The sequence below is a fragment of the Peromyscus californicus genome, unplaced genomic scaffold (assembly GCF_007827085.1).
Source record: "Peromyscus californicus insignis strain IS unplaced genomic scaffold, ASM782708v3 Scaffold_16__1_contigs__length_79575227, whole genome shotgun sequence".
NCBI classification, from domain to species: Eukaryota; Metazoa; Chordata; class Mammalia; order Rodentia; family Cricetidae; genus Peromyscus; species Peromyscus californicus.
In genome coordinates, this window is record NW_026294458.1 from 20,185,082 (window position 1) to 20,208,907 (window position 23,826).

The following is a 23,826-nucleotide window of genomic DNA, read 5'->3' on the forward strand; positions in this document are numbered from 1 at the left end:
ATGGGAAAACTCTTACTAATCAAGAGTTTATTCGGTAGTTCTGTTACAATTACCTGCTTCCTTCTCTTCTCATAAAATTATATTTTTAATTCGTAAGATTGCTAAGAGTTCCTCATCCTCTGGTTGCCTGCACCTGAGTCAGGCCAAGTGGCTCGCTAGGCTTTTCATACCCAGTGTTTTGACCCATGTCACTTAATAATCTGTTAGATTGTAAGCTTCCTAACAACGAAGAAATCTTCACTCTTAAAGACTGTTTCTCTTAGGTCTGTCTAAGTATGAAATAATCAAAAGATGACTGAGTGCAGATGAATATCATGATATTCATGTGAATGTGCTAGAAAGTAAAAGAGACTTGTAAACGTTCCAAACTTTTCTATGGTAAAAACTAAAATAGTCACTGGAGTTTTCAGTATAAAATCCTGGGGTTGAAACTTTGTTTTGTTTTTCTTTCCCTAGACAAGTTTTCTTCCCAAGTGGCTTAGAAGACAACCTCCTCTGCCTCAGCCTCACTGGGCTGTTAGTGTGCACAAGCGCAGCCTCTGCAGTTTCTGTAGAGAGCACAAGCACGCCCTCTGCAGTTTCTGACTTGGAATTAATCCACGCTACTGACTGATCCTTAATTCCCACAAGGAAGAGAAAAAAAAACTTGGAATAACAAAAGAAATTGGAATGTTGACAGTGGATACTCCAAGCTCCTCATGAGAATTTGCTGTTCATTTTGTTGTTGATATTGTTATTGCTGTTGACTGACGCCACTGCTAAGCTGAAGCATTACACAGACTGACCACGGAAACCCATGTTCTCCTCTCCTTTACACTAACTCTGTCTATGCAAATAGTTACCCAACCTTTCCATCCTGATTAAGTGTGAAAGAGGAAGCAGATGCTATGCAAAATGCACACCCTCACAAACCTGTTAACCATGTGAGGTTTATTTATACTAGGAAGTAGTTTCATAAAATCCTTATTCATTTATTTTCTCATATACACAATATTTTAGCAAGTAATTAGAACAAGTGTTCCTTTCAGTACACAGAAGACATGGATCTATGGCTGTGTGACTGACTCCACAGTAATTCTTAACAGTCACTGTAAAAGATCACTTGGTTGTTCACTTTCAATATGCCCACGAGTCTTCAGAGGACCCATTTATATTCTGTGAACTTGTTTTCCATTTTAATGAACCTTTAGGAACAGCCATCCCAGAGTGCCCTGTTTTATCTGCTGTCAAAGATATTAGTGTTCAAAAGGGTCAAACGACTTTGAAGGCTGAACAAAAACAACCCTAAAAGTCATTTGAACTCATGTGACTAAATAAAAACCAGATATTTACCTCCCGAGAACAGACTGTCTCTTCCTTTGCGTGGATACTATAGGAATGTACAGAACTATAAATGTAAACATTCTATACGTGCTTAAGCAAAAGCTAAAGAACAACAGATTTTACATAGATTATGTTCCTATTGTCACCAGAGCAATTTATATCCAGTATCCTTTCCTGAAAGGAGTTTATCTTCTGAAATCACATAAGCTTAAATGTACATTTTAAAAATAACTTTTACTTATATATATGTTGTATGGGCATGTGTTCAAACTTGTATTGGTGCACATGTGTGCACATGGAGGTTTAATATTAATGTCTGATGTCTCCCTCAATAGCCTTCTACTTTTTTTGGAGTCAGAGCCTCTCACTGAACCCCGGCTAGTCCAGCCAACCAGTTGGCCTTGAGGATGTGGTCTCTGCCTCCCAGGTGCAAGGATTACAAGTGACCACCAAGCAGGACAGCTTTGCCTGAGTTTTGGGGGTCAGGGCTCATGTCTACAAGGGAAGCCATCTTTAAAGCCCAGTAATTTTAATAACTATTAAGTTATGATTAACGTCAAGGTTTTATTAATTCAGGGTGGTTGAGCTATTACTAGTGTATTTTCTTTCTTTTCTTTTTTATTCTTTCCTGGAGACCTGGTTTCTTGTATACAGACAACAGTGACCTTGGCTTTTTAACCTTCTTCCTCCATTTCCCTACTGCTAGGATCAACACACAAGCACCATCACGTCCAGTTTCTGCAGTGCTGGGACCAAACCCAGCATTTCTCTTATGCTAGGCAACAATTCTACAAACCAAGCTGTATCCCCAGCCCCTATTGGTTCATCTAAATCAGTTTGAATGCATTTATAAAAACATAAAAATAGAACCTATTTATAAAGTAACATAATTCACCCCTCATGTGTGTTGTCTAACACTCAAATCTGATTAAACATACCTAGCTCCTGTTTTATTATTGCTTTTATTATAATATTTATTGTATTTTACTCTTTGTGCACATGGGTGTTTTTGCTTGCACGCATGTCTGTGAAACACATGTATGCAGTGCCTCTGCAGGCCAACAGTGTTGGCTCCCATGTGACTGTAGTTACTCATGGTTGTAAACTGCCATGTGGGTGCTGGGGATTAAAGCCATATCTTCTGAGCAGCCAGTGCTCTTTACTACTGAGCCACTGAGTCACTGCTCCAGTCCCATCATTTCTTTCCTAAAAGGTGTATTTATTTTTATCTATGTGTATGAGTGTTTGCCTACATGTATTGCATGCACCACTTGCATACTCAGTGCCCCCAGGAACTGAAATTATAGGTGGTAGTGAGACACCATGTGGGTAGTTGGGAACTGAAGCCAGGTCCTCTGTGAGCCATCTCTCCAGCCCCTATGCATTCTTGAAATATACCTATCACAACTGCTATTTATAGTTTTGCTCCTGCTAAATACTGAAGCTTCTTGTTCCTATTTACAGATTAATTTCCATGGATCAAACTTCCCTTACTCATCTCCTGTTTTCTCCATGCCATCCTTCTGTATTCATTGTTTCTCTCTCCTCACATTTCCATCAAACATTCTGAAAAGGCAATACAAACTAATAAAGGAAAAAGAACTTGCTTCTCCAGACAGCAGCTCCTCGATGCTGTGACTGTGTGTGTAAGGAAGAACACTGCACACAGCCAGCTACCTGCGACAGGGAGACTCAGTCTGCAACAAGACAATTAACTGCACATGCACATGCAGGTACGCGCGCGCGCACGCGCACACACACACACACACACACACACACACACACACACACACACACACAAATGCTCTTATCCAGTGAGCTATCTTCTCAGCCTCAACAAAAGTTTAAAATCTGAGATTTTAATTTAGAAATTGGTTAATCTCATCTCTCTCTAGGTGAGGGCACAACTTCTTAAATGCCAAGAGGTAGTCCTAACAAAAAACAAGAAAGAATTCTCCTTCTATCCCAGTGTCCATTATAAATAATTTATGCAATCCAATGTAAGACTCTGAACAGGTTTTTAAAATAACCCTGTGATACTGGAAACTACCTTTCAATTGCAGAGTTTTGGCTCTTTGCTAGCAAGAACAGTTTTCTCAGACAACTGATGGATGCTCACTACCCCAAAGCTAACTTCCTTTTCTCCTTTTCAGGGGTCATCTTACCGTGCCGGCCTGTCAATCTTGGAACGGTGTGCTTCTTCACTCTCTTTTGACTTTGTATGTGTTGACTTTGCTTTTGACTGTGGACAGAAAAACAAAACACAAACAACAGGAAAGGTGAGCTTTAGAAAATATCTATTCCCCAACAAGCTTTCCTTTAGGAAATTCAGGCTACACTTAACTGAATAACAAAATATTTTTCTATGCAGTCATTTGGGCCAAAAACTGACAAACACAATGGTCTGGTGCAGTCTGCCTGGGCCACCAGATTAGTGGGTCACACACCACAGACACAGACACAGACACAGACACACAAACAGACACACACAGACACACACAGACACACACACACACACACACACACACACACACACACAATCAATCCTCACAGGTGTGTGTAGATGAATGGGCAACCAGACAAGTGGGTCATACACTGCATGCTCACACACCACACTTTCCAACACACACACACACACACACACACACACACACACACACACACACACACTACACACATTGTGATCCTCACAGGCCTTCGCAGCTGAAATCAGTAACGAAAGAGCTGCACAGCTGACCAGATCCAGAAGACACAGCGGATGGAACCTGGATTTGAGCTCTTAAGTTCTTTTCCGTATATCTGACTCAGGGTGAAAACTTTCCAACCAGTCAAGTAAAGCACATTTCAAGTCAAATTTTCTAAGAAAGGATTTCTACCAGTAAAATGGAAATATGAAATATGGAAAGTTGCAAAATACAGAATATGCAAACTGTAAAAGGCAAGACACTCACTAGCAAGGTAGCTAAACTATCTTTACTTGGTCAAAGAATCTGAACATCTGTAGCTTCTTTTATGTAGCAGAAACATTTGGAGATGCTGAACTCAGGAAATAAATACATTAATTAGAACACATCTCAAATTACTAAAGAGATATAATTCATATAGAAATAATACTTCCATTTGTTTTAAGACTGGTACTTAGCAACTAAGTAAAGGAAAAGGTTAAGTGATATTATCAGTACAGTTTCAGGGTTATTTTCTCTCACAATAATTACAGAAACTATGAGGCAGGACCAGAGACCAGAAGAGGAACACAGAGAAAACAGCGCAGAGATCAGGTGTGTCACGAGCACATATTCTAGGCTGCATGTTCCCAAGCTAGTAGAAACGCTTACTTCTTTACTCCAATAATTCTCTCCCTCCTTGCATGCGCTCCTATTGTACTTGGCTTTGCATCGTTAGCTGTCTGTAATTTGTCCTACTCCAGTGACCCTCCTGCTCTGCCTCTTCAGCATATCCTCCTGTCAGCATCCACACAACTAGCTGTCTTCCTCTCACTGTCAGGAAAGGATACCTTTGTGTTCCCACACTGGTCGGAGTGGTACGTTGCACACAAATACTGATTGCTAAATTGAACTTGCAACCAGTGTAGGCAATAATTAGATTAACTTATAGAGGAATGATGATGTGCAGCTACTTCTGATTAAGGAAAAGATGATAGTCCCAGGTCCTGCTAAAGTGTTCCTGTACTGAGACATAAACAATGGTTGCTAGGGATATGAATTTACTTGCCGGTCCTCCAGCTATCAAACACAAACAGACAGCTGTGTGAAAGGGCAGACAGACAAGGGAGGCACACAGGGAAGGCAGGGCAATTGCAGTTCACTGAGGAAGGATGGAAAGCAGGGGAAAACTATGCATCCTTTTACAATCTAAGTATATGAAAACAGATCCCTGCCCCTGAGTCTCAGCCTGAAAATGATCAAAGTGAGTTTTGCAATCTGAGCAGTACCAATTCAATGACGTTTTTCATTGTGAAACAACCTTGACTTATTAGTCATGTATGTAATGCAGGTATTTATTTTACATATCCAAAACGGACTTTCAGAGCTCATCGTAAAAGCAGAGTCCTGTTTTCATCTCTCATTTAAAAGCGAAGCAAAACAGAAAAGGCCCCACACTACCTTACACTCAGAGTCATGTTTCCTTTTGTCCAAAGATGACTTTTCTCGCTCTTTGGCTTTCTTGTAAGCTTTCTTTTCTTCAGCCATCAAAAGTCGAGCAATTTCCTAAGATATGGGCAATATCATGAGTCACAGATTTGAGGCTGTTTCTCACACTCTAGGGGAATCTCATGAATATGAACTGACCTCATCCTGGGCAACCTGAGCTGCTCTTATGTCCACATGTGTAGCCTGTGGATCAGAAACACAACAGATAACTGGAATCTGTGCTGTCCATTTAAAATATCTTATATAAAATAAACTGGAGTTTGAAATTAGCTGTAGCTGAATCTCTGAAGTTGATGGTCAGTGGGCATATTTCACCAGCCAGAATGAAGGGACTTTGCAACTCATTCAACAGGATATTTTTAGACAGCTACCAAAACTTATTAACACAAAAATCAGGATACGGAGTTCTGTTGCTAATGCTTATCAATCCACACTGCTGCATGTAAAAGGCCTCCGTATCAAATAAGACACATTCCTACAGCCGAAGTGAATGCCTGAAACTGCAGACAGTGTCAGACCCTACAGAGACTGCTTTGTCTATGCGTACAAATCAAAATGGTTTAATTTACAAATCAGTCACAGGAAAAGACCAATAGTCCCAATAATGAAAGACCCCGCTTTTAATAATATTGTACTTAAAGTACTTATTTTTAATCACAGATAACCAAAATTACAGAAAGTAAACCATGGGTAAGTGGGATGATATTTGACTCCACTTTCACTGTCTTGATTTCCCCGACCATTAGAAAAACACCAGGTTTCAACTGATGGAACCACAAGGCCAACAATGGAACTCTATAATGTTTACCATAGACTGAATTAAAATTTGGCTTGCACATACAGTCTTACCACTTCCCTTGAACTCTACCCTAAATGTACTCACCAAAAGTTCTTCCTCTTGCAATTTCCGGGCAATTTCAGCATCATACCACTCCTGGTCCCTGTGGGTCGCTCGTGCAGAAGTACAGACAGCTTCTTTTACTCCCCTTGGTTTCATTCCTAGAAAAATCTCAATTTAATGAGGTTAACTGGGGCTGTTTTCTGAAAAGATGAAAAATATTAGGAAAAGGGCATTCTCTCTTAATATTTAACACTGATGATTATAGATTGTACATTGGAGATTTCAATGAGAGGTACACTGAAATGAATTTTTCCTGGGCATGGAAATAGTAACACACAATTCAAACATTTTAACAAAGTTACTTCCCCAAATCTGCCTGGTAGAACCATTTCTCACAGTTTCTTCTACAGCAAATAGTCACACAAGAAAGATACTAGAATGAAAGCAAGTTTTCAAAGCAGAAACCGAAAAGAAGAAAAACAAAGCCACTAAAATTGAAAAGACTGAAGAGAAAAGGCAGCTCCAGAATCAGTTTTACTGTGGTTTAGACACCCAAGAGAAAGGCTTCCTCTCAGGTCCTGCAGCCTACGCATCTTCCTGCAGAACAGACAGGGCCATCTACAAACGGGGTGAAAACGTGTCAAAATGACCCTGCTTATCCTCAGTCGGTACACAAAACCATGTGCTCTAGATCTTTCCTACAGCTTTGGCCCATCTGTTATTGACATTACAAAATTTTATGAAAACATAACATAGAGAAAATATCAGACAGTGCAATGACCTCAGAACTGTGTTCCTCTGGAGAGACAGGGACAAAGAGAACTGACTGACATTTATGCTTTGTCACTTTGTGATGTTAAAGGAACACACAGCCTTCTATAAACTTCAAACAAGGCAAAAGTTAATGTCACCAAAATTGTGAATACTTTCCTCTACTTACCTTTACAAGTTACAGTTAGTCAACAGGGTGAATATATTCCCTCAGAAATAATAAAATCTTTTCATGGAATTCATAGACCAGGCATCTTGTATAATCATCAGTAAATGGACACCAAAGGAATAAAAAATTTATTCTGATAAGCTCTCCCTGTACTACTGTTCAGAGCCCCTATCACCGACCACTTATGAGTACTTGACCAATATTAAGATACTGTCTCCAACAACATGTATTCTAAATTGAGTAGCCTGGGTGAGCTCTTGCATTGGGCATCTACTTTAAGCATTTCCAATGGATTCTTATCTTCAAGCAACGTGGGAGCAGTTGGCTCAGCACAATGGGCCATCAAGATAAATATAAGTTAAAATAGCTAGCAAAATACCTCATAACATTTGATTCATAAGCTGCTAACACATATACATACATGAAAATAAAATTGTATTTGGAGAATCTGGTTTACCTTATAAAATCTACTTTTTTTTTTTTTTTTTTTTTTTTCGAGACAGGGTTTCTCTGTGTAGCTTTGCGCCTTTCCTGGAACTCGCTTTGGAGACCAGGCTGGCCTCGAACTCACAGAGATCCGCCTGGCTCTGCCTCCCGAGTGCTGGGATTAAAGGCGTGCGCCACCACCGCCCGGCTATAAAATCTACTTTTATAGACATTCTACCTAACATTATGGTAAATTTAAAATAGAGACTCATGTGTGTGTATATCTTATCATAAAAATGATGAGAAAGCTTGTCTTTCTTAACTCACACTTCCCAGGACCTAACTCTATAGATCACTACAAACCACCTCTAGTGGTACTGAATCCTATGCTGCTCTGGCCTGGTTTACAACAGATTTCTGACTGGTTTGGGATATTCTCAAGAACAGGGCATATGCAATTGGATAAATACACTTGTCTGAATTACGACTTGTATGATTTGTATTTAGAAAGGCAGATTTCAGAGAAAACAACTAAACTTAAGTAGGGAACTTGACACTGGGTAAAGTCAGTGAATAGATAAATTGCTGTACCATACTCTAATCTATAGAAAAGAAACAAGTTCAGTGAACAGCCTAAAGCCTCGCTGAGGATGATAAATTTTGCCTGATTTTCCACCTAGTGAAATGCTACGTGTAGATACATTCAGCTTTCAAAATACCCAACATTTTTTACTAGTGGGGTCTTCTATTCTATGCAACAAAATTAACTATGGAAACATCACTTTAAATACTAACAGAGGTGCAGTCAAATGAACAGTATTATTAAGCTGTCAGGATGATAACATAACTACTATCAGTTTAAAAGAAATACAATTCCATTAATAAAGTCGGAATTTGAACCACTCTGTCTCTCAGGCCCAACCACACAGATGATGACAGTTTACTCAGATTCTTGCACATCACTGGCATTTGCAATTCTCATTTCACAGAAACACTCAGCCTACGACAATGGATTTCAGCACAGGCAGGACTGCCTCCCCAACTACAGTGTCCTCTAGACCTGAAGCAATGAAAGGTATTTTAAGTATATAGTGCATTGGAAAGCTGTCATTATAAAAAACAGAGAAGACTTGTACATCTTGGCTCTCTAAAGACAATCCAGAAACTGCTCTTAAATAGATGAGCTGCATCTCAGCTGTTCCTCTTTCTTGACCTCCCTCCTCCCTCCCTCGTTCTTTTTGTGTGGTGCTGCAGATGGCCATGCTAGGCAAGTGCTCTGCGCAGAGCAACACCTCCAGTTTTCATACAGTTAACCTGCTTCTTACCCTTTCCAGTTAACATCCTACAGTCAGAGATGCAAAGACTTCCCAAAAGAAACACAAATGAACTGCTCTCTTTAAATAAAATTTGATATAGTAAGATAAATGGAGTGTAGAGCTTACTAGACAGAGTCTTACCAAGCAGCCCTGGATGACCTACAACTCACTATGTAGACCAGAATGGACTTCAACTCACAGAGATCCTTCTTTTTCTGTTTCCCAAGTGCTAGGAATAGAGGTATGCACCTGTAACCAAGAAAAACTAAAAATGCTAGTATTGGAGATAAATTTACACTAAGTATGATTTTAAAACAAAATGTAACTGATGAGTTTTTGGTATTATGTATGCATATTTTATAAGAAGTCATTTGACATTTAGGGCACATCCTAATGCATCTGAGTCAGAATTCACAACAGATAAGTGCAGTATTTAAGGCCCTGGAGGGTGAGAAGCTAACCTGTGTAACCAATAAGCTGTCACAGATGTAAGCACAGTAAGCTCCTCTCAGAGTGAGACAGCGTGTAAGTGCTCCACGGAGAGTCAGCCAACTCTCCCTGGAGTCCAGCAGCTCCATTCTCAGCTGACTTCCTGCACCACTCTTCTGCAAACGCTCCTGGACCCAGTGTTGTCGTCCTGCTCGTTCATTCACCGATAACTGACAGGAATCTCGCACATACCAACCACACCTTTAAGAACTGTGGTTGTCTCCAACAGCAAGAGCTGACACCAGTGCCTAATTACTATTTCTTAGTGTAATCTCCTGACCACACCGAGAAGGTTCACAATCAAATGCCAATAGGAACTGGGAAGTATAAGGTCTAAAGCAGGCTGAGTATAAAATGGTAAGTAAGTCCTATGCAGTCAGTACTCACTGTAATCATTTCAGTAGCTATAACTGCCGTGTTCGCTAAACCCTTGTATTAACAGAGCAAACATTTACTTACAGCCCCAGAACTGATGACTAAGCTGATGCTTAGTTTCAGGTCCCCAAACTTCTTTAAAAACCCTGAGGCTTGACTAAGTGAGAATGTGCAGTGTTAATGCATGTGTGTATGGATGCCTGTAGTTACTGGGTGTTTTTCTTGCTCCCTCTCAATTTTATTCTTGTTGAATTTAGAACTAACCATTTCTGGCCTGGGTAGCTATCCAGCATGTTCCAGGGATCCACTGTCTGTCTTTTGAGTACTGGGATTATGGGCATCTGCTAAGGCTGCCTGACTTTTGTCTGGGTTCTCATACCATGTAGTAAGCGAGCCAACTCCTCAGCCCTTACCCTCTTGGTTTCTTTACAGGTGTTGAGAACTTGGGTATCTTGGCACTTAGAAGAACTTCAGAATTAAGAGTTGCACATTAAACCATAAAAGGTAACTTAAAACAATGATTTTTAAGCTTTAATTATGTAAGTATCACTTATAGATTTAAAATATTCCAAATTGACTCAGAGATTTCCAGTTTTAGAAAATACCCTACCCTAGCTATCTCTGATAAAAGTGATCTGAATGTCCATAATCTGAAAGTACTCTAAAAAGACCGCCTCTCTGATGTCTCACTTACAGACGAGAAAGATGAGGTCTAAAGGATAAAATACTTCTAGTCCCACTGGCAGATAAACATTTAAGTCAATTACAACCAGTGCTGGAAGCCGCAGGATTATGCAGTAGGGATTCAGCCATCATTGATAAAGGTCAACCAATCAGAACCAAGGGTTCTGGTGGAGGATTAAGCCCAGACCCAAGATATAAGTCATGTTGGAGTTACTGACTTTTGAATGAATTGGCTGTTTCTTGCTATAGATGTCTTGCTGCAGAAGTCATAGCTTATTCCCATCTGTTACAAATTTCAGATTTATTTCCCACAGTTTAGAAGTGTTTGATCACTTATTGAGCACAATTTCCCCTATGCATTTGGGATATATTGATAATATCCACTAGCTACGTGTAAAAACAGTCAGACAATCAAAATCGGTTTCCCACAACTGGCCTTTGTTCCTTTCTCCAATGTAAATGTAGAGATCTGCCTTCCTACAATTATCTTTATTGGCAGGCATTTGGTCAATGTTTAGGGTCCAGGCAAAAGTATCTCATTTGAGACATTTCCGGACACATCAAGGACACAGAGTTACTACATGTCTGAAATGATAATTCATACCCACTTAGAGAACAAGCATGCCCTAGTTTTAGCACACCTATAGATAAAAGAAGTAATGACCTAGACTAACCTCGCACTAAAAGATTCTTAACTCCTTGTACTTACTTTCACCTTGGTTTATTAACACAAGATTTTGGCTTAGAGATTTATTACTTTGCCCTGAGGAAATAACAGGAAAGGTAATCAGATTTGCTCATTCCTGAAGGAAAGTAAACTTTCCCACAGACATGCTGAAAATCTGTGCCACAGCGGCCAGAGCAACTGGAAGGTGCCAGGTTCTGTTTCTTGTGCAGAATAGGCTTAGATCCTCCCTTCGTTTTAACCACTTAAGGCAAAAGTTGTAATCCCTTAGATCTGAGAGCTTCTTTTGAGCCAGCCAACAGTGCCGCATTATTCCTCTGCTGCTTACGCAGGTTGCCTAGCTACTGAGGACACTGACCCAGCCTGCTGGAAAAGCAGCGCTGGAGTCACTTGGAAGCGGCACATGAAGAAAAAGACAGTTTTTACCTTCTTCGTGACTTTCACTGATTATAGACTATTAGCTTATTACCTAGCCACACTTAGGAATACAGTTTAAGTACATGAATTCCTCTCTTAGATTCCCTTGATGATTTAATCTCTAGTTGACCTTATCGAGGAACCTCCACTAACCACTCCATGAGTGAAAGCTGACAGTTCTTGCTCTGTGTGTGAATCTTATCTGCCTTGGTGATCCTGAGAAATTCAAGACTCACATTGCATTGCCAAAAGAATTACTGTTGTAAATGTATATAAGCCGGTATCCTCGCTGTAGAAAAAAACTTACTTTTTGAAGAGACATGGATGGAAAGAATATAGTGTGAGTGGATTCATTCTTTATCTCTCAGTTCCTAGTTCCTTCGTTTATTGTAGCATTTCTTTTGGACCCTGCGAGAAGGCCTTTAAGGCTGGTCCTTAAAAGCCTTTGCTAAACCAGATCTTCTAAGTTTCAATTTAGAATCAGAGTATCTGATACAAGGCTGTGGCAAACAATGACTAGTATTTGGGCTGGGCACCCATACTTGCAACCTGGTCCTGGAGAATCCTCCAACTCAGCATGCTCTTACAGGAGAACAGTACAGATATTTCCTTCTTCCTAGAGACGTAAGATCAATGGGAACCTCATACAATACCTGGCTCCAAGATTCATTTTAAGGACAGAAGTTCAAACTGAACAGAGACAAAGGTTGCCTACGATGCTTATTAAACTGACAGACTTTACACACAGGACTTCCAACAGGGCGATCCATTACCTGCATCATGGTGGTAGTGAAGTTCTTCATCCTCTGAGAAGGGAGGAGTCCTGGGCTTACGTCTCCTTTCTCTGTGGTCACTTTGCCCAAGGTCCCTCCCACACACAATTTCCTTAGAGGGAAGCCCTGTTTTCTGTGAAGACTTGGGTGAAAGTCTGCCATGGTGCCGGGACTGTTTGTCCCAACTCCGAGTTCGAGGGCTACTGTTAGCTTCCCAGTCATCAGATTCAGTGCTCAGAAACACCTCACCGCTGATCTTTGGAAGTGGAGGTTTCCAGAGCCTCTCTTGACCAGCCCGCTTTCTTTCATGCTGATCAATGGCAGTCTGGGCATCCCTCCCTCTGCCCGATCTCTCTGAAGAACAGGGTTCCTCCAGCTCTTCCAAGTTCTCCAATAGATGTCTTGGTTTCTCCTTCTTCTGCTTTACAGTCTTCCCATCATTTTGGAGTCTAGAAAAACTTGAGTATCCAGAACCCAATTCCCTGGCCCTCCTTGACCTTGGCTGGTCTTAGTGGAGGTAGAGGGTATAAAAATAAAAATTGATAGCTTAATAAAAGTATAAATTCATTACACAGGGAATCTGGGACTCAATACTAACATATTTTTAGGTGGATAAAATAGATTTGAAACCTCACAAATTGAGATGTGGAGATGAATACTGACTGGAATGGTCCATGCATACATAGCCAAAAAGGTAAAAAGCAAAATTTAAGTGAAATCATTTGAATCATAAAGAATCTGATCATGATTAGGAAGAGCTTAGCATATTCATATTTGCCAATAACAAAATGATGGACAACTACCATCAAATCCAACTTTATAAGGCCAATAACAAAACAATGGACAGTGTGATAACTTGAAAGAAAATGCCCCCCATAGGGAGTGGCACTATTAAGAAGTGTGGCCTTGTTGGAGGAAGTGTGTCACTGTGGAAGGACACTTTGAGGTCTCACATGGTCAAGCCAAGGCCAATGTCTCAGACCACTTCCTGTCGCTTGCAAGTCCAGAAGTAGAACTCTCAGCTCCTTCTCCAGCACCATGTCTCCTGCACACCACTATGCCCCACCATGATGATAATGGACTAAACCTCTGAACTATAAGCCAGCCCCAATTAAATGTTCTTCCTTTATAAGAGTTGCCATGGTCATGGTGTCTCTTCACAGCACTAGAAATCCTAACTAAGACATCAAATTCTACTTTATAAAGCCAATCTGCAGCTAGAATAGGTACTAACAATTAGAGGCTATAAAGTCTTGTAAACCAGTGATGTTTTCTAACAGGGTGAGGTTTCAGTCGTAGATTTCCGAGCATTCTCACTGAAGTGACAGTAAAGATACAGTACAATGTTCTTAACTTCTGCTCAGTTCAAAATGACCCACAGGTCTCCACCCTCCACGTCCACCCCACCATGTGTCCAAAACAAGCATTCTCGGATATTTCTGGGACAGCCTAGGTTCTAGTTTGGTGTAGAAGGAGGACAGAGTAGAGCAGAATGTAAAGGAATAAATGACTTGTTATATTGAGGCAATTGTCTTCCTCATTTTAGTTGAATCCTACCAAGGAAAAAGCTAAAAAAGGAATGACATATGGAATACATATACTGGCATCATTTTCCAAATATATTTTAAAATAATCTATACTGTCTTCTATGTATAAAAATAAAATATAAGCTATAAATACAAATTCCCCAGTTCAAAAGAAAAGAAACCTACATACATGCTTTTATAGGGTCTTATCAGGCCCAAGCATATTATAAAAACAAGAAAGCAAATCAGTAAGCATTTTGCAAGACCATAGTAACTCTAACATTTCTAAAGCATTTTTACTACACTTTAGAAATGGTAAAAACAAATTTCCATTCCATGAAAAAACTGCTCGGCTAACTAAGCTGTTCCGTGCTCTAATCAGGCATCTGCTGAATTCTGAAACAGCTTCCACAAGTAGGCAGAGTGAAGGGGTTTTGGTTGGGTTGGGTGTTTTGACTCTAATATGAGTATGTAAGAAGTATATAAGAGTACTGCATGTATATAAAGAGGGAAAGGATGTGCTAAATTCAACAGTGATAAAAAAAAAAAAAACTCAACCACCTCAGTTTCCTTTTACATTTCCTTCAAAGGTAGGTCTAGAGTAAAATCTGCTTTCTTCACAGATAGTTATAAAACTATATTCTCCATAGTTCAGAGCCTAATTTGCAACTGACATAAAAGTGAAACCTAACAGTTTCTATGACAAAAACATCTGCTCTTTCAACTCCCATTAACTCACTGGCTACTGGAATTAATGTAATACTGACAAGCTATTAATGATGAGCACATTCAGAGAGGTGGTTTACAGAGTCTATACCAGTGTGCTCATGGAGTGGATGAGTGGAGTCATCATTAAGCACAGAGCAAACACAATGAATTTATGAGACTATGATTTGTTTTTTAATTCTTCCTAAACAGTTAATTGATAGTAGTTTTATTTTTTATCGTTTACCTATAATGGCATCTTTAAATCTGAGGTAGGAGAGACCACAGTGGGGGATTCTGCTTGAATCTTTTCCAACCCCTTCTGGATGCAGAAAGACATTTGGATGTTCTTGAGACCAAGTTATTTGGCAAATACAACTAATGCCTTTATTGGCAATCTATGTGTGGTGTGTATCACACACACACACACACACACACACACACACACACACACACACACACGTATCTCCATTTTAAGTGTGCACCTCCATGTTTGTCATCCAAAGTAAGGTCTTGTTTAAACAAATGCAAATGTATATGTGTATATATGTACATACATATATATATATATATATATATATATATTACTTTAAAGTTTATAAGTCACCCACCAAAATTACATTATTTGATCTTTTCAAAATCTATATGAGAAACATATTTTTATAACTTCATTTTAGAGATGAGAAAAATGTCTTAGAGAAGTCAGAATCAATAACTTCGTCAAACTACAAATTGTCCTAAGGGACTAAAGTGATAGTCTTCAAAGGTTATTCATGTATTAAGAAATAATCACAAATATGAACATGGTACCAGGCAAATGGCTTTGAAGATAAACATGGATTCACAAATGAATAATTTATGCTATTTTTTCTATGAACGTTTCACAAATATTTTGGATAATTTCAAATTTATAATCTATAGATCATTGTTTAAGATTTATTAAAGCTTATGTACAGCAAAAGTTGAAAGGGCAAGCATATTGATAGACTGTGATTATTATATAACTATGGCAAAAATCAGATTTTAAAAGAAGTTAAAGCAGAATCCAAGAATTGATCACGTGTGTTGGGAAAGAATCCTTACACAGAGCATAATGACTGCTTTGTAATGACAAGCTGAATAGCACGGTCCCTATGGAAACCAACTAGGTGTAACTCAAGGGTGTGTAATGAGAACTGTATAGTCAACAACACACATCACTGCCAAAGCCGAAGAAATACCAGTGTCTACACAAGCTTAGAGCAGCCAACATTTTCTATTCCTTAATATTCTCTTAGCACCTTGAAACAAGCATTTATTCCACGCCATTCTCTAGCTAAAATAAATATAATTGTAAGTATTCCTGAAGAAAAAAAGAAAAACCACAAAAAGTTTACATAGTCTCCTATAATAAAGTTGCATCAGGATACCAGTACTGGAATCTAAACACACAGGCTTGAGTACCAGCTCCAGTTAGTATGGGTTTTAATACAAGTACCTAAAATGAACATTTCAGTTGACTCTTCCTCTATCCTAATGTTTTTTAGAATTAAAAGTTTAAAATAGAAGAAGATATGGCTCAAGTAGTTGTTTCTCTAGATGACTCGGGTTTGATTTCCAGCACCCACAAGGAGACTCACAACCATCTGTAACTCAGTTCAAGAGGATCTGACGCCCTCTTCTGTCCTCCATGGGCACATGCAGTGCATAGACATATGTAAAGGCAAAACACCCATACACATAAAATAAAACGAAAAATTGGAAGTTATTTTTATTATAGTGATAAACAAAATCTACCAGTTCTGCATTTCTAAGATTTTATTCAACACTAAAGAATAATTAAAAAAAAAAAAAAAACTCTATACCTTCTGGTTCCAAGTATAGAAAACAATGTAACAAACTCTTTTTCTTTGTGTAAGATGGAATATACAAATCGGAAGAAAAATGAGCATAATGGAAATAGCTCTTTAAAAAGAGTTGAGCTTATGGAGGAAGAAATCAAGCTACTTCCCAAACAGGCCAGAGAGCTGACTGTTAACCAATTACAGTCAAGTGAGGGAAAACAAGAAAAAAGTGACTGGGCAATATTATTTTCAAACTACAATAATCTTACCACCTATACATACATTGAGTCTCCTCAGTAAAGGCAAAGACACACTTTTGGGTGGTAGAATTTTTTTAAGCAGGTGATACTGGATTTCAAGGCCTTCTAGGATGACTGATGTGACAGTGTTTACTGTCTAGGCTGTCTTTAGTTGTGTTCACTGCCATCCCTGGAAGGACAGTCTTGAAATCGAACCTCAATAATTACTAAGTCATGAAGCTAGAAGAAATTTCCTTCATCTGACAAATCTTTGAAAGAGCTGAACTGTGTTCTCTGTTTGCAAATGTTCTGTTCCCAACACACTTTGAGATAATACCCACACCACACCATCACCACCACAATGAAAAGCAGCACTAGACACTTGGAACTCTAGAGGGGCTTGGTTCCCTCACAGGTTATTCTACATGCCAATCAAATGGCAGGGAAATCATCAAGACCATAAATTTGGTACCGCAAGTAATCACAGGGGAAAGAAGGGCAAAGACAGCTTTTACCCAGTGACTGCTGCATGATGCACCTTCTTTCCTCAACCAGCACTGCTCAGACTGTTTGAGGAAAATGTCAAATCCAGAGCATTTTCCACACTACATTATTTTGTGCTCAGACGATAACACAGCACTACAATGGCTTCGGCACACAAGAGTGCGTAAGTGTTACAAAGCCATATAAGGCATATTCAAGTTCTAAGTAAAAACATGGCCATCCTATATTTCTTATTTAGAACTACAGTCATTCATTAAAACAAAATAGGATATAAATTTAAAAATCAAACAGAACACTGCCACAAATCTAAATTCACCCAGGGTCTGGAATACGGGTCGTGTCCCGTAATCCCTCAGGTGACTCTATGGACCAACTGAAAAGGGAGTTTTGGAGCTGAGCTAAGGACAGGGGAGGTCATGGCACAAGCATTGGCTGTTACCTCCATCGTCATAATAGCAGCCATCTCCAAAAGCACTGCCCCCAGAAGGCTCTGGAACATGCTTCTTCCTCTTTTTCTCTTCTCGTAGCTCCTTCTCTTGTAAAAGACGTGCTATGTCCTACAAAAGTAAAAAGGAAGTCAAAACAGTGTTGTCACCAGAGAGTAAACAAGGCTGACACAGGGGAACTGGACTTCCTCCTGTCTGCTCTCCTCTGCTGTCTAAGGCTCTGCAGCATTCCATGCACTCATGAAGTGTCATTCAAATGCCAACATGACTGCTCAGCAAGAGGGATGCATAATCTAGAAGAGCACTCTGGGCTTTACTTTTTTCCCTAATTAAAACATAAAGCTAGCTAAATCTATGAAGAGAGTCAAAGCAATTTTGTCTAAAGCTAATTCTGGCATAATTTTTAAAATCTGTCTTTTGAAGTCTTTCATCCAAATAGATTTGGATTTGCAAGGAAATAGCAAGCTACAAAACTTAGTAAGCTGGCTTATAAGTTAGTTATAAAAATTATAAAAATAATCATGTGGTGATTCTGAGCTGGTTTTTCACAGGAATACTGCTGTATTAACAGAAAGATTAAGCCTCTGCCTGGTACCCAAAGGCTCCATTCTGAGCAGTTGCTATGGATTCTAATTCTCTCCCCAAATATTACAAACAACCACAGTAACATGAAGACAATACCTCAAAGACAACTGAATACCTACAGAGACACCACAGAAAGAATACTTCTTATGCTTAAAGGAATTACTGCAGCTCTGCACTGGTAGGCTTTAGACAAGGAATGACGTTTCAGCAGGCAACATGTAGAACAGAGCATGAGCAAGGCTGTCGAGGTCCTAATTGGTACAAGGAATGGCCAAAAGCTTAAAGAACACAAGATGTGAAATATTGCAGCAAAAGATGGCGGGTGGGTTGTAGGCACTCCTGAACGTCTTCAGGGTCTGTGGTCTGAACTATATAAAAAGATGAAAGGTTATTGATAGTTCTGCTGGGGGTGGGATATTCTGGACGTCAAGACTCTGCCCACGAAATGAAGACTTTTGTGCATGTTGTGTACTTTTCTGGAGAGAAGTTCCATGCCCCATCAGGTTCTTCAAGGCTCAGACAACAGGGCAAGAGAGCTCATCAAACAAGTGATGGTAAGAACATGGGTAACTCGAGGTAGCTCTTTATATATGGAATAAACAGTGTTCAGATCTTAATGGTGCAAAAAAGTACCTTTCTTTCAGAAATTTTCTAAATGTGTCCAAAAGAATATAGTAAGAGACTGTAAAAACAAAACAAAAACTTGAAATAACTCATTCAAAGGAATCAGAATTGTTTCACATACATTAAAAAAAAAAAACCAAGTTAGAGCCATTCATGGTGGTCCAGGCCTTTAACCCCAGCACTCAGGAGGCAGAGACAGGCGGATCTCTGTGAGTTCAAGGCCAGCCTGGTCTACAGAGTGAGTTCCAGGACAGCCAGGGCTATTACAGAGAAACCCTGTCTTGAAAAAAATGAATGAATGAATGAATGAATGAACAAATGAATATAAGTTAGATGCTAATGCCACCAGGAAATAAAATTAGTAATGACTGTAACATAGATATTTTTATCATTCTGATAATATGGATGTCAATGTCCAGTTTCAAACTTTAAATATGCTATTAACAAATGGTTTTAACCAACTTATACATATAAAATATACACACATCCCTGAGAAAAGTTTGTAATTTTTTTAAACTCTCAGATTATACAATGCCAGGCACCTGAGCAGGTACTCACACGATGCCACTGCTCAGAGTGAGCGGTAAAGGGGATGGGTACAATCCAACTTTATGCTTTTCTATACAGGAAAGTGAATTTCTAGTGTACTGATAGAAAAATGTCCCTTTGGTGATTCTGTTCTCAGTCTAGTTCAAGCCAGACTGTCTAAAAGTGACATATTGAGAGAAACAGTAACTATTCAAGACAAATTTATTTTTTTTAAAAAAGATTTATTTATTTATAATGTACACAGAAGAGGGTGCCACATCTCATTACAGATGGTTGAGAGCCACCATGTGGGTGCTGGGAATTGAACTCAGGACCTCTGAAAGAACAGTCGGTGCTCTTAACCTCTGAGCCATCTCTCTAGCCCCTCAAGACAAATTTCTTAAGGTTTCAATTAAGCTTGGTATGATACAAAGTATAAGCTACTCAACCTTAAATTAAGTCAACTGTTTCTGAGAACTTAACAATCATCTGAGTAAATCTGCCTGCTTTCATCCATACCAGTGAGCCAGAACTGTTGCCTTAGATCTTACTAAGTGATACTCAAACCAAGAAGCGGGGGTGGGGTGGCATAAGATAGTTTGTACCCCATAACTATCATGCTCTATACATATTCTCCCAAGTTCTTACGTTGCTGATCACAGAAGCAGGAAGAAGCAGAATGCCTCCTGAGTTACATTATTTCCTACGCACCCCAATAGCATTTCCCTAAGTGCCTGCTGTGCTTTACAGTAAGCATGGATGCCGTCTCTGAAGAAAAGAATACAAGAGAAAACCGTCAGGCCCAACTGCCAGTAAACACCATTAAACGACACTCCGCAAACTCCTCATTGCATTCCTGTACTGAGTTCAGTCCTGGTGATAAAGCAGTCACAGTCTACTCCTTGAGGAATAGCAGAACAAGAATCACGACCTCCTTTACAACTGCATTGGCTGGCCTATCCGGTGAGCAAGAGAACACATGTCAGGTACTTAACTAGCAAAAGTTTTCTTTTCTTCTAAGCTCTCAGTGATTCTAGGTGCTTCAGAAGAAATGACTTTCTAAAGTTGAAGAGTCGGACAGGACTGAATAACTGCCACTATACCCAGATCACAGGCCCCCAAGGAGTCCCCCTCCTGCTTTCCAACTATACCACAGCCTGATGCACTCCTGGACAGCATGACCAACAACAAAGCGCTTTTCTCTGAAACTAAAGGCGGCTGGTATTAGTCAGTGAGCTGGATGCAGCCAGTCAACTGATCACCTTGCCTATGTACAGTCTTCTTGATCTTCAGCTCCCTTCCTGTGAACACATCATCTAGAACAGAGCACACGGTCTCAGCAGATCCTCCAAATATAAAGCACTCAGTTCAAAACACTCACTGTAGAAGTTAACTCTTTAAAATGCACATTGAAGGCTGAGGGTATAGCTCAGTGGAAAAGTATCTCAAGCATACCCAAAGCTCTGAGTTCAATCAACAGTATTGCTCCCCAAAATAAATAAATTAAATTAAATGCATCTTAACATTTTCAAAACTGGATAGAAGAAATCTTTTAAGAAGTAACCTAGGATTTTTCAGTTTTGCTTTATGACAGTTGTTTTATTAAATTAAAAAAATATATGAACCTTGTAGAATTCATGCTTTATAAAACAAAATGGGGAAACATATCTCTAAGAAATCTTAACCCTTTTTTGAACTCGGGCTTTAATTTATCAGGTAGATTTACTTTGGGCAAATCTGCAGAAAGAAGTCATTTACAGAAGACTATGTGGTAAGTAAACATATTAGTTAGAATGTAAGTCTGCTATTACACTTCATCTCTCCCTTTTCTAGTGTCAATAATATGAAAGACATTGTTCAAAATCTCTAGATTGCTGGAAGAAAGCAATGAAAACATACATTTACAGATTCCCTTGAAGGGGCCAAATATCACGCTCTAGACAGTAGCGAATCCGGATACAGGCCAGGATCCTTAACAACACCTATCAAATGGCCACAGTACAGGAGAATAACATAGGAAACGGTGGCTCAGTGCTCCGGGATAGTCACTAATGCAGCTCTGGTAGCCCTCAGAGCTTTCCCAGAGGAAACCCTCTATTAATCACAGGACCGAGCACTGGAGGGAAATTCTACACTACACATACACAGGAATGTGTCAGGGGTAGTTCTCCCTTAAGGTTTTCGCCTTTGTCCTCCAAGCATCATGAGTTTTAAATGAAAGAAATTTTTAACTTAAAAATGAAAAGAGATCTAAAAATATGAGGTTTAAATTACGTCAGTAAGGGGGAAAGTGGGGCCACCAAAACACTCAATTTGATTGCTAGTCTACTTTCTTAGTTAGCATTTAACATATGAATGCCTAATTTAGGAGGCATCGCAAAGCAGATATAATATCAAGCATTACCCTTTAAAGCTAGGAAAACTGCAAAAGGATACAGGTATAAATGTAACAACATCACTCAGATATAAAAGGCAGGGTTTTCTCAACTAGAAGACCCCTTCCCAGCCTTATTGCTATGTATGTATAAAGGAGTTTACAGTTCAAATCACAGAAAAGTATACTAACAAAATCTATTGCCATTTGAGCTGCTCTCAAAATAACAAACATATAAATATACTTTTATGGGCTCTCAATACACTGAAAGTACTATGGATAGCGCACATCACATTGGATTCGTCTTGATTATAAATTGGTTACTAAGTTTATAACAGTTCATAGTACAGACGGCTTCAAACTGTTAGACCAGACCCATAATCTTGCATGACAGGGTTAGCCATGCTAATATTTACATAAATAAAAAAATCTTGCCTAAAATAGTTGCACATCACATGCATCTGGACCAAGCTTTAAATTCACAAAATATGGTATGCCTCTACACACACAAACACAGACAGAAAGATAGAGACAGAGAAGAGCATACATGTCATATATACACAATGAGTTATAAGAATTGCCAAGTTAAGTCAACTAAATATACATTCTTTTGCTTCATTTTAAAAACACCAACAAATGTCCCTACTGTGACCAAAGTGATACCCCCTGATATGGAACCAATCCATATGCCTGAACCTCAAACCCTACTAGTGCAGTACAACCCAAAGCTGCAAGTCTTTCCATTGGGCACCTAGGGAAAACTCAACTAGTGTATTTAAGATGTGACCTAAGAGTTTTGTTTTCAAACAGAAAAGAAAAAAGTATGAGGACTGTGGGGAGGGGAAGAGTGGAGAGAAAAGGAGGAAATGGAGGAGGAGGATGCACAGGGACGGAGGGAGGGAAAGGAGGAGGAGGGAGGGAAATGGAGACTAACCAGCAACCTCCCTGCCCCTCCTTCTCCACCTGTCTCCCCGCACAGTGGCTATTGAGCTTGCATCTGCTCTGCTAACACATACAACAGTCATAAACACGCTAAGAGCTGAAAATGTCCATTCACATACACAAAACTGCATACTTCTCTTATGTCTCATGACCAGCAATGTTTACAAAAATATCTCTGATCCAAGAGGGAAGAGGCTTTGATCTTATTACTTTTTGAGGAGGGGCAGACTGCTCAGGAGAGTTGACACAACATCTCTAAAGTTCCCGGTGAAAATCCAAAGAGGAGTTAGTTTTCCACAACCATGCTACTGAAAAATGAACCAAGCAGACTCAGGGACTCCACAGGAAGACAAAGGGAAGTGGAGGAGAGAGGAGAACGAAACAGGACAGCTCATTAGTGACAGGAAATGTGTCAAAGCCAGGCTGGAGACTTGGAACCACTGCTCTGCTTCTGAGGAATGCTATTCCATCCTCCAGTGACAATAATGTAACTGGTCATTCACTACTGATGACACAGTAATCACTAAGTCATACTTTTCTCTTTCCACAGCAGCCACCCTGATCTAAGGCAGGAGTTTCAGCAGTGAACAATCTGAAGGCTGTTTTTATTTCTAATCATAAAGACTTAGCTGCTGAAATCTCCCTGACTGTTTCTTAGTTCACTTTTGACTCTACTACAGTAAGGGGAGAGATAGGTCAAAATGTAGTGGAGGGCAAACAAGTGGAAGGTCTGAAAAGAAGAGCCTTAAATCACACCACAATGGAACAGATTTATTTAATTTCCCCTAATTTTGCATATATACTCTGGAAAGGGAATCTATATTGTTACAAGGGATGGAAGTGGAAAAACCAACCAGCCAAAAGTTAAAAGGAAAGCAATTATCAACTTGGTAAGCACCAGAGGCCTCTTACATCCCACCTCACTGAAACCCTACCACAGCCTTTCAGTTGCAAAGGTCTATCAACTGACATGACGGGCCACTCTGGAACCTAAGACTGCAGACTAAACTGAACAGGTGGACACCAAACAGTTAAAAGCTAAAAAAGCTAAAATTTAGGCCTGAGTATCCCTATTTTATATTTTATATT

At 39.5% G+C, this 23,826-nt stretch overlaps 1 protein-coding gene across 2 annotated transcripts in view; it reads right to left on the reverse strand.

The window, feature by feature from the left end:
- Ccdc50 (coiled-coil domain containing 50) overlaps positions 1-23,826 on the reverse strand; it is a 70,453-nt gene that overhangs the window by 9,994 nt on the left and 36,633 nt on the right. The window contains exons 5-10 of one of the 2 annotated variants that reach the window (XM_052740612.1): positions 17,678-17,795; positions 12,442-12,948; positions 6,379-6,494; positions 5,634-5,678; positions 5,448-5,552; positions 3,489-3,565 (exon numbers count right to left, since the gene is read on the reverse strand). In XM_052740612.1, the coding sequence (XP_052596572.1) occupies positions 3,489-3,565; positions 5,448-5,552; positions 5,634-5,678; positions 6,379-6,494; positions 12,442-12,948; positions 17,678-17,795 (968 nt within the window). The remainder of the gene's footprint in view (positions 1-3,488; positions 3,566-5,447; positions 5,553-5,633; positions 5,679-6,378; positions 6,495-12,441; positions 12,949-17,677; positions 17,796-23,826) is intronic. The other variant, XM_052740611.1, reaches the window with a different exon arrangement.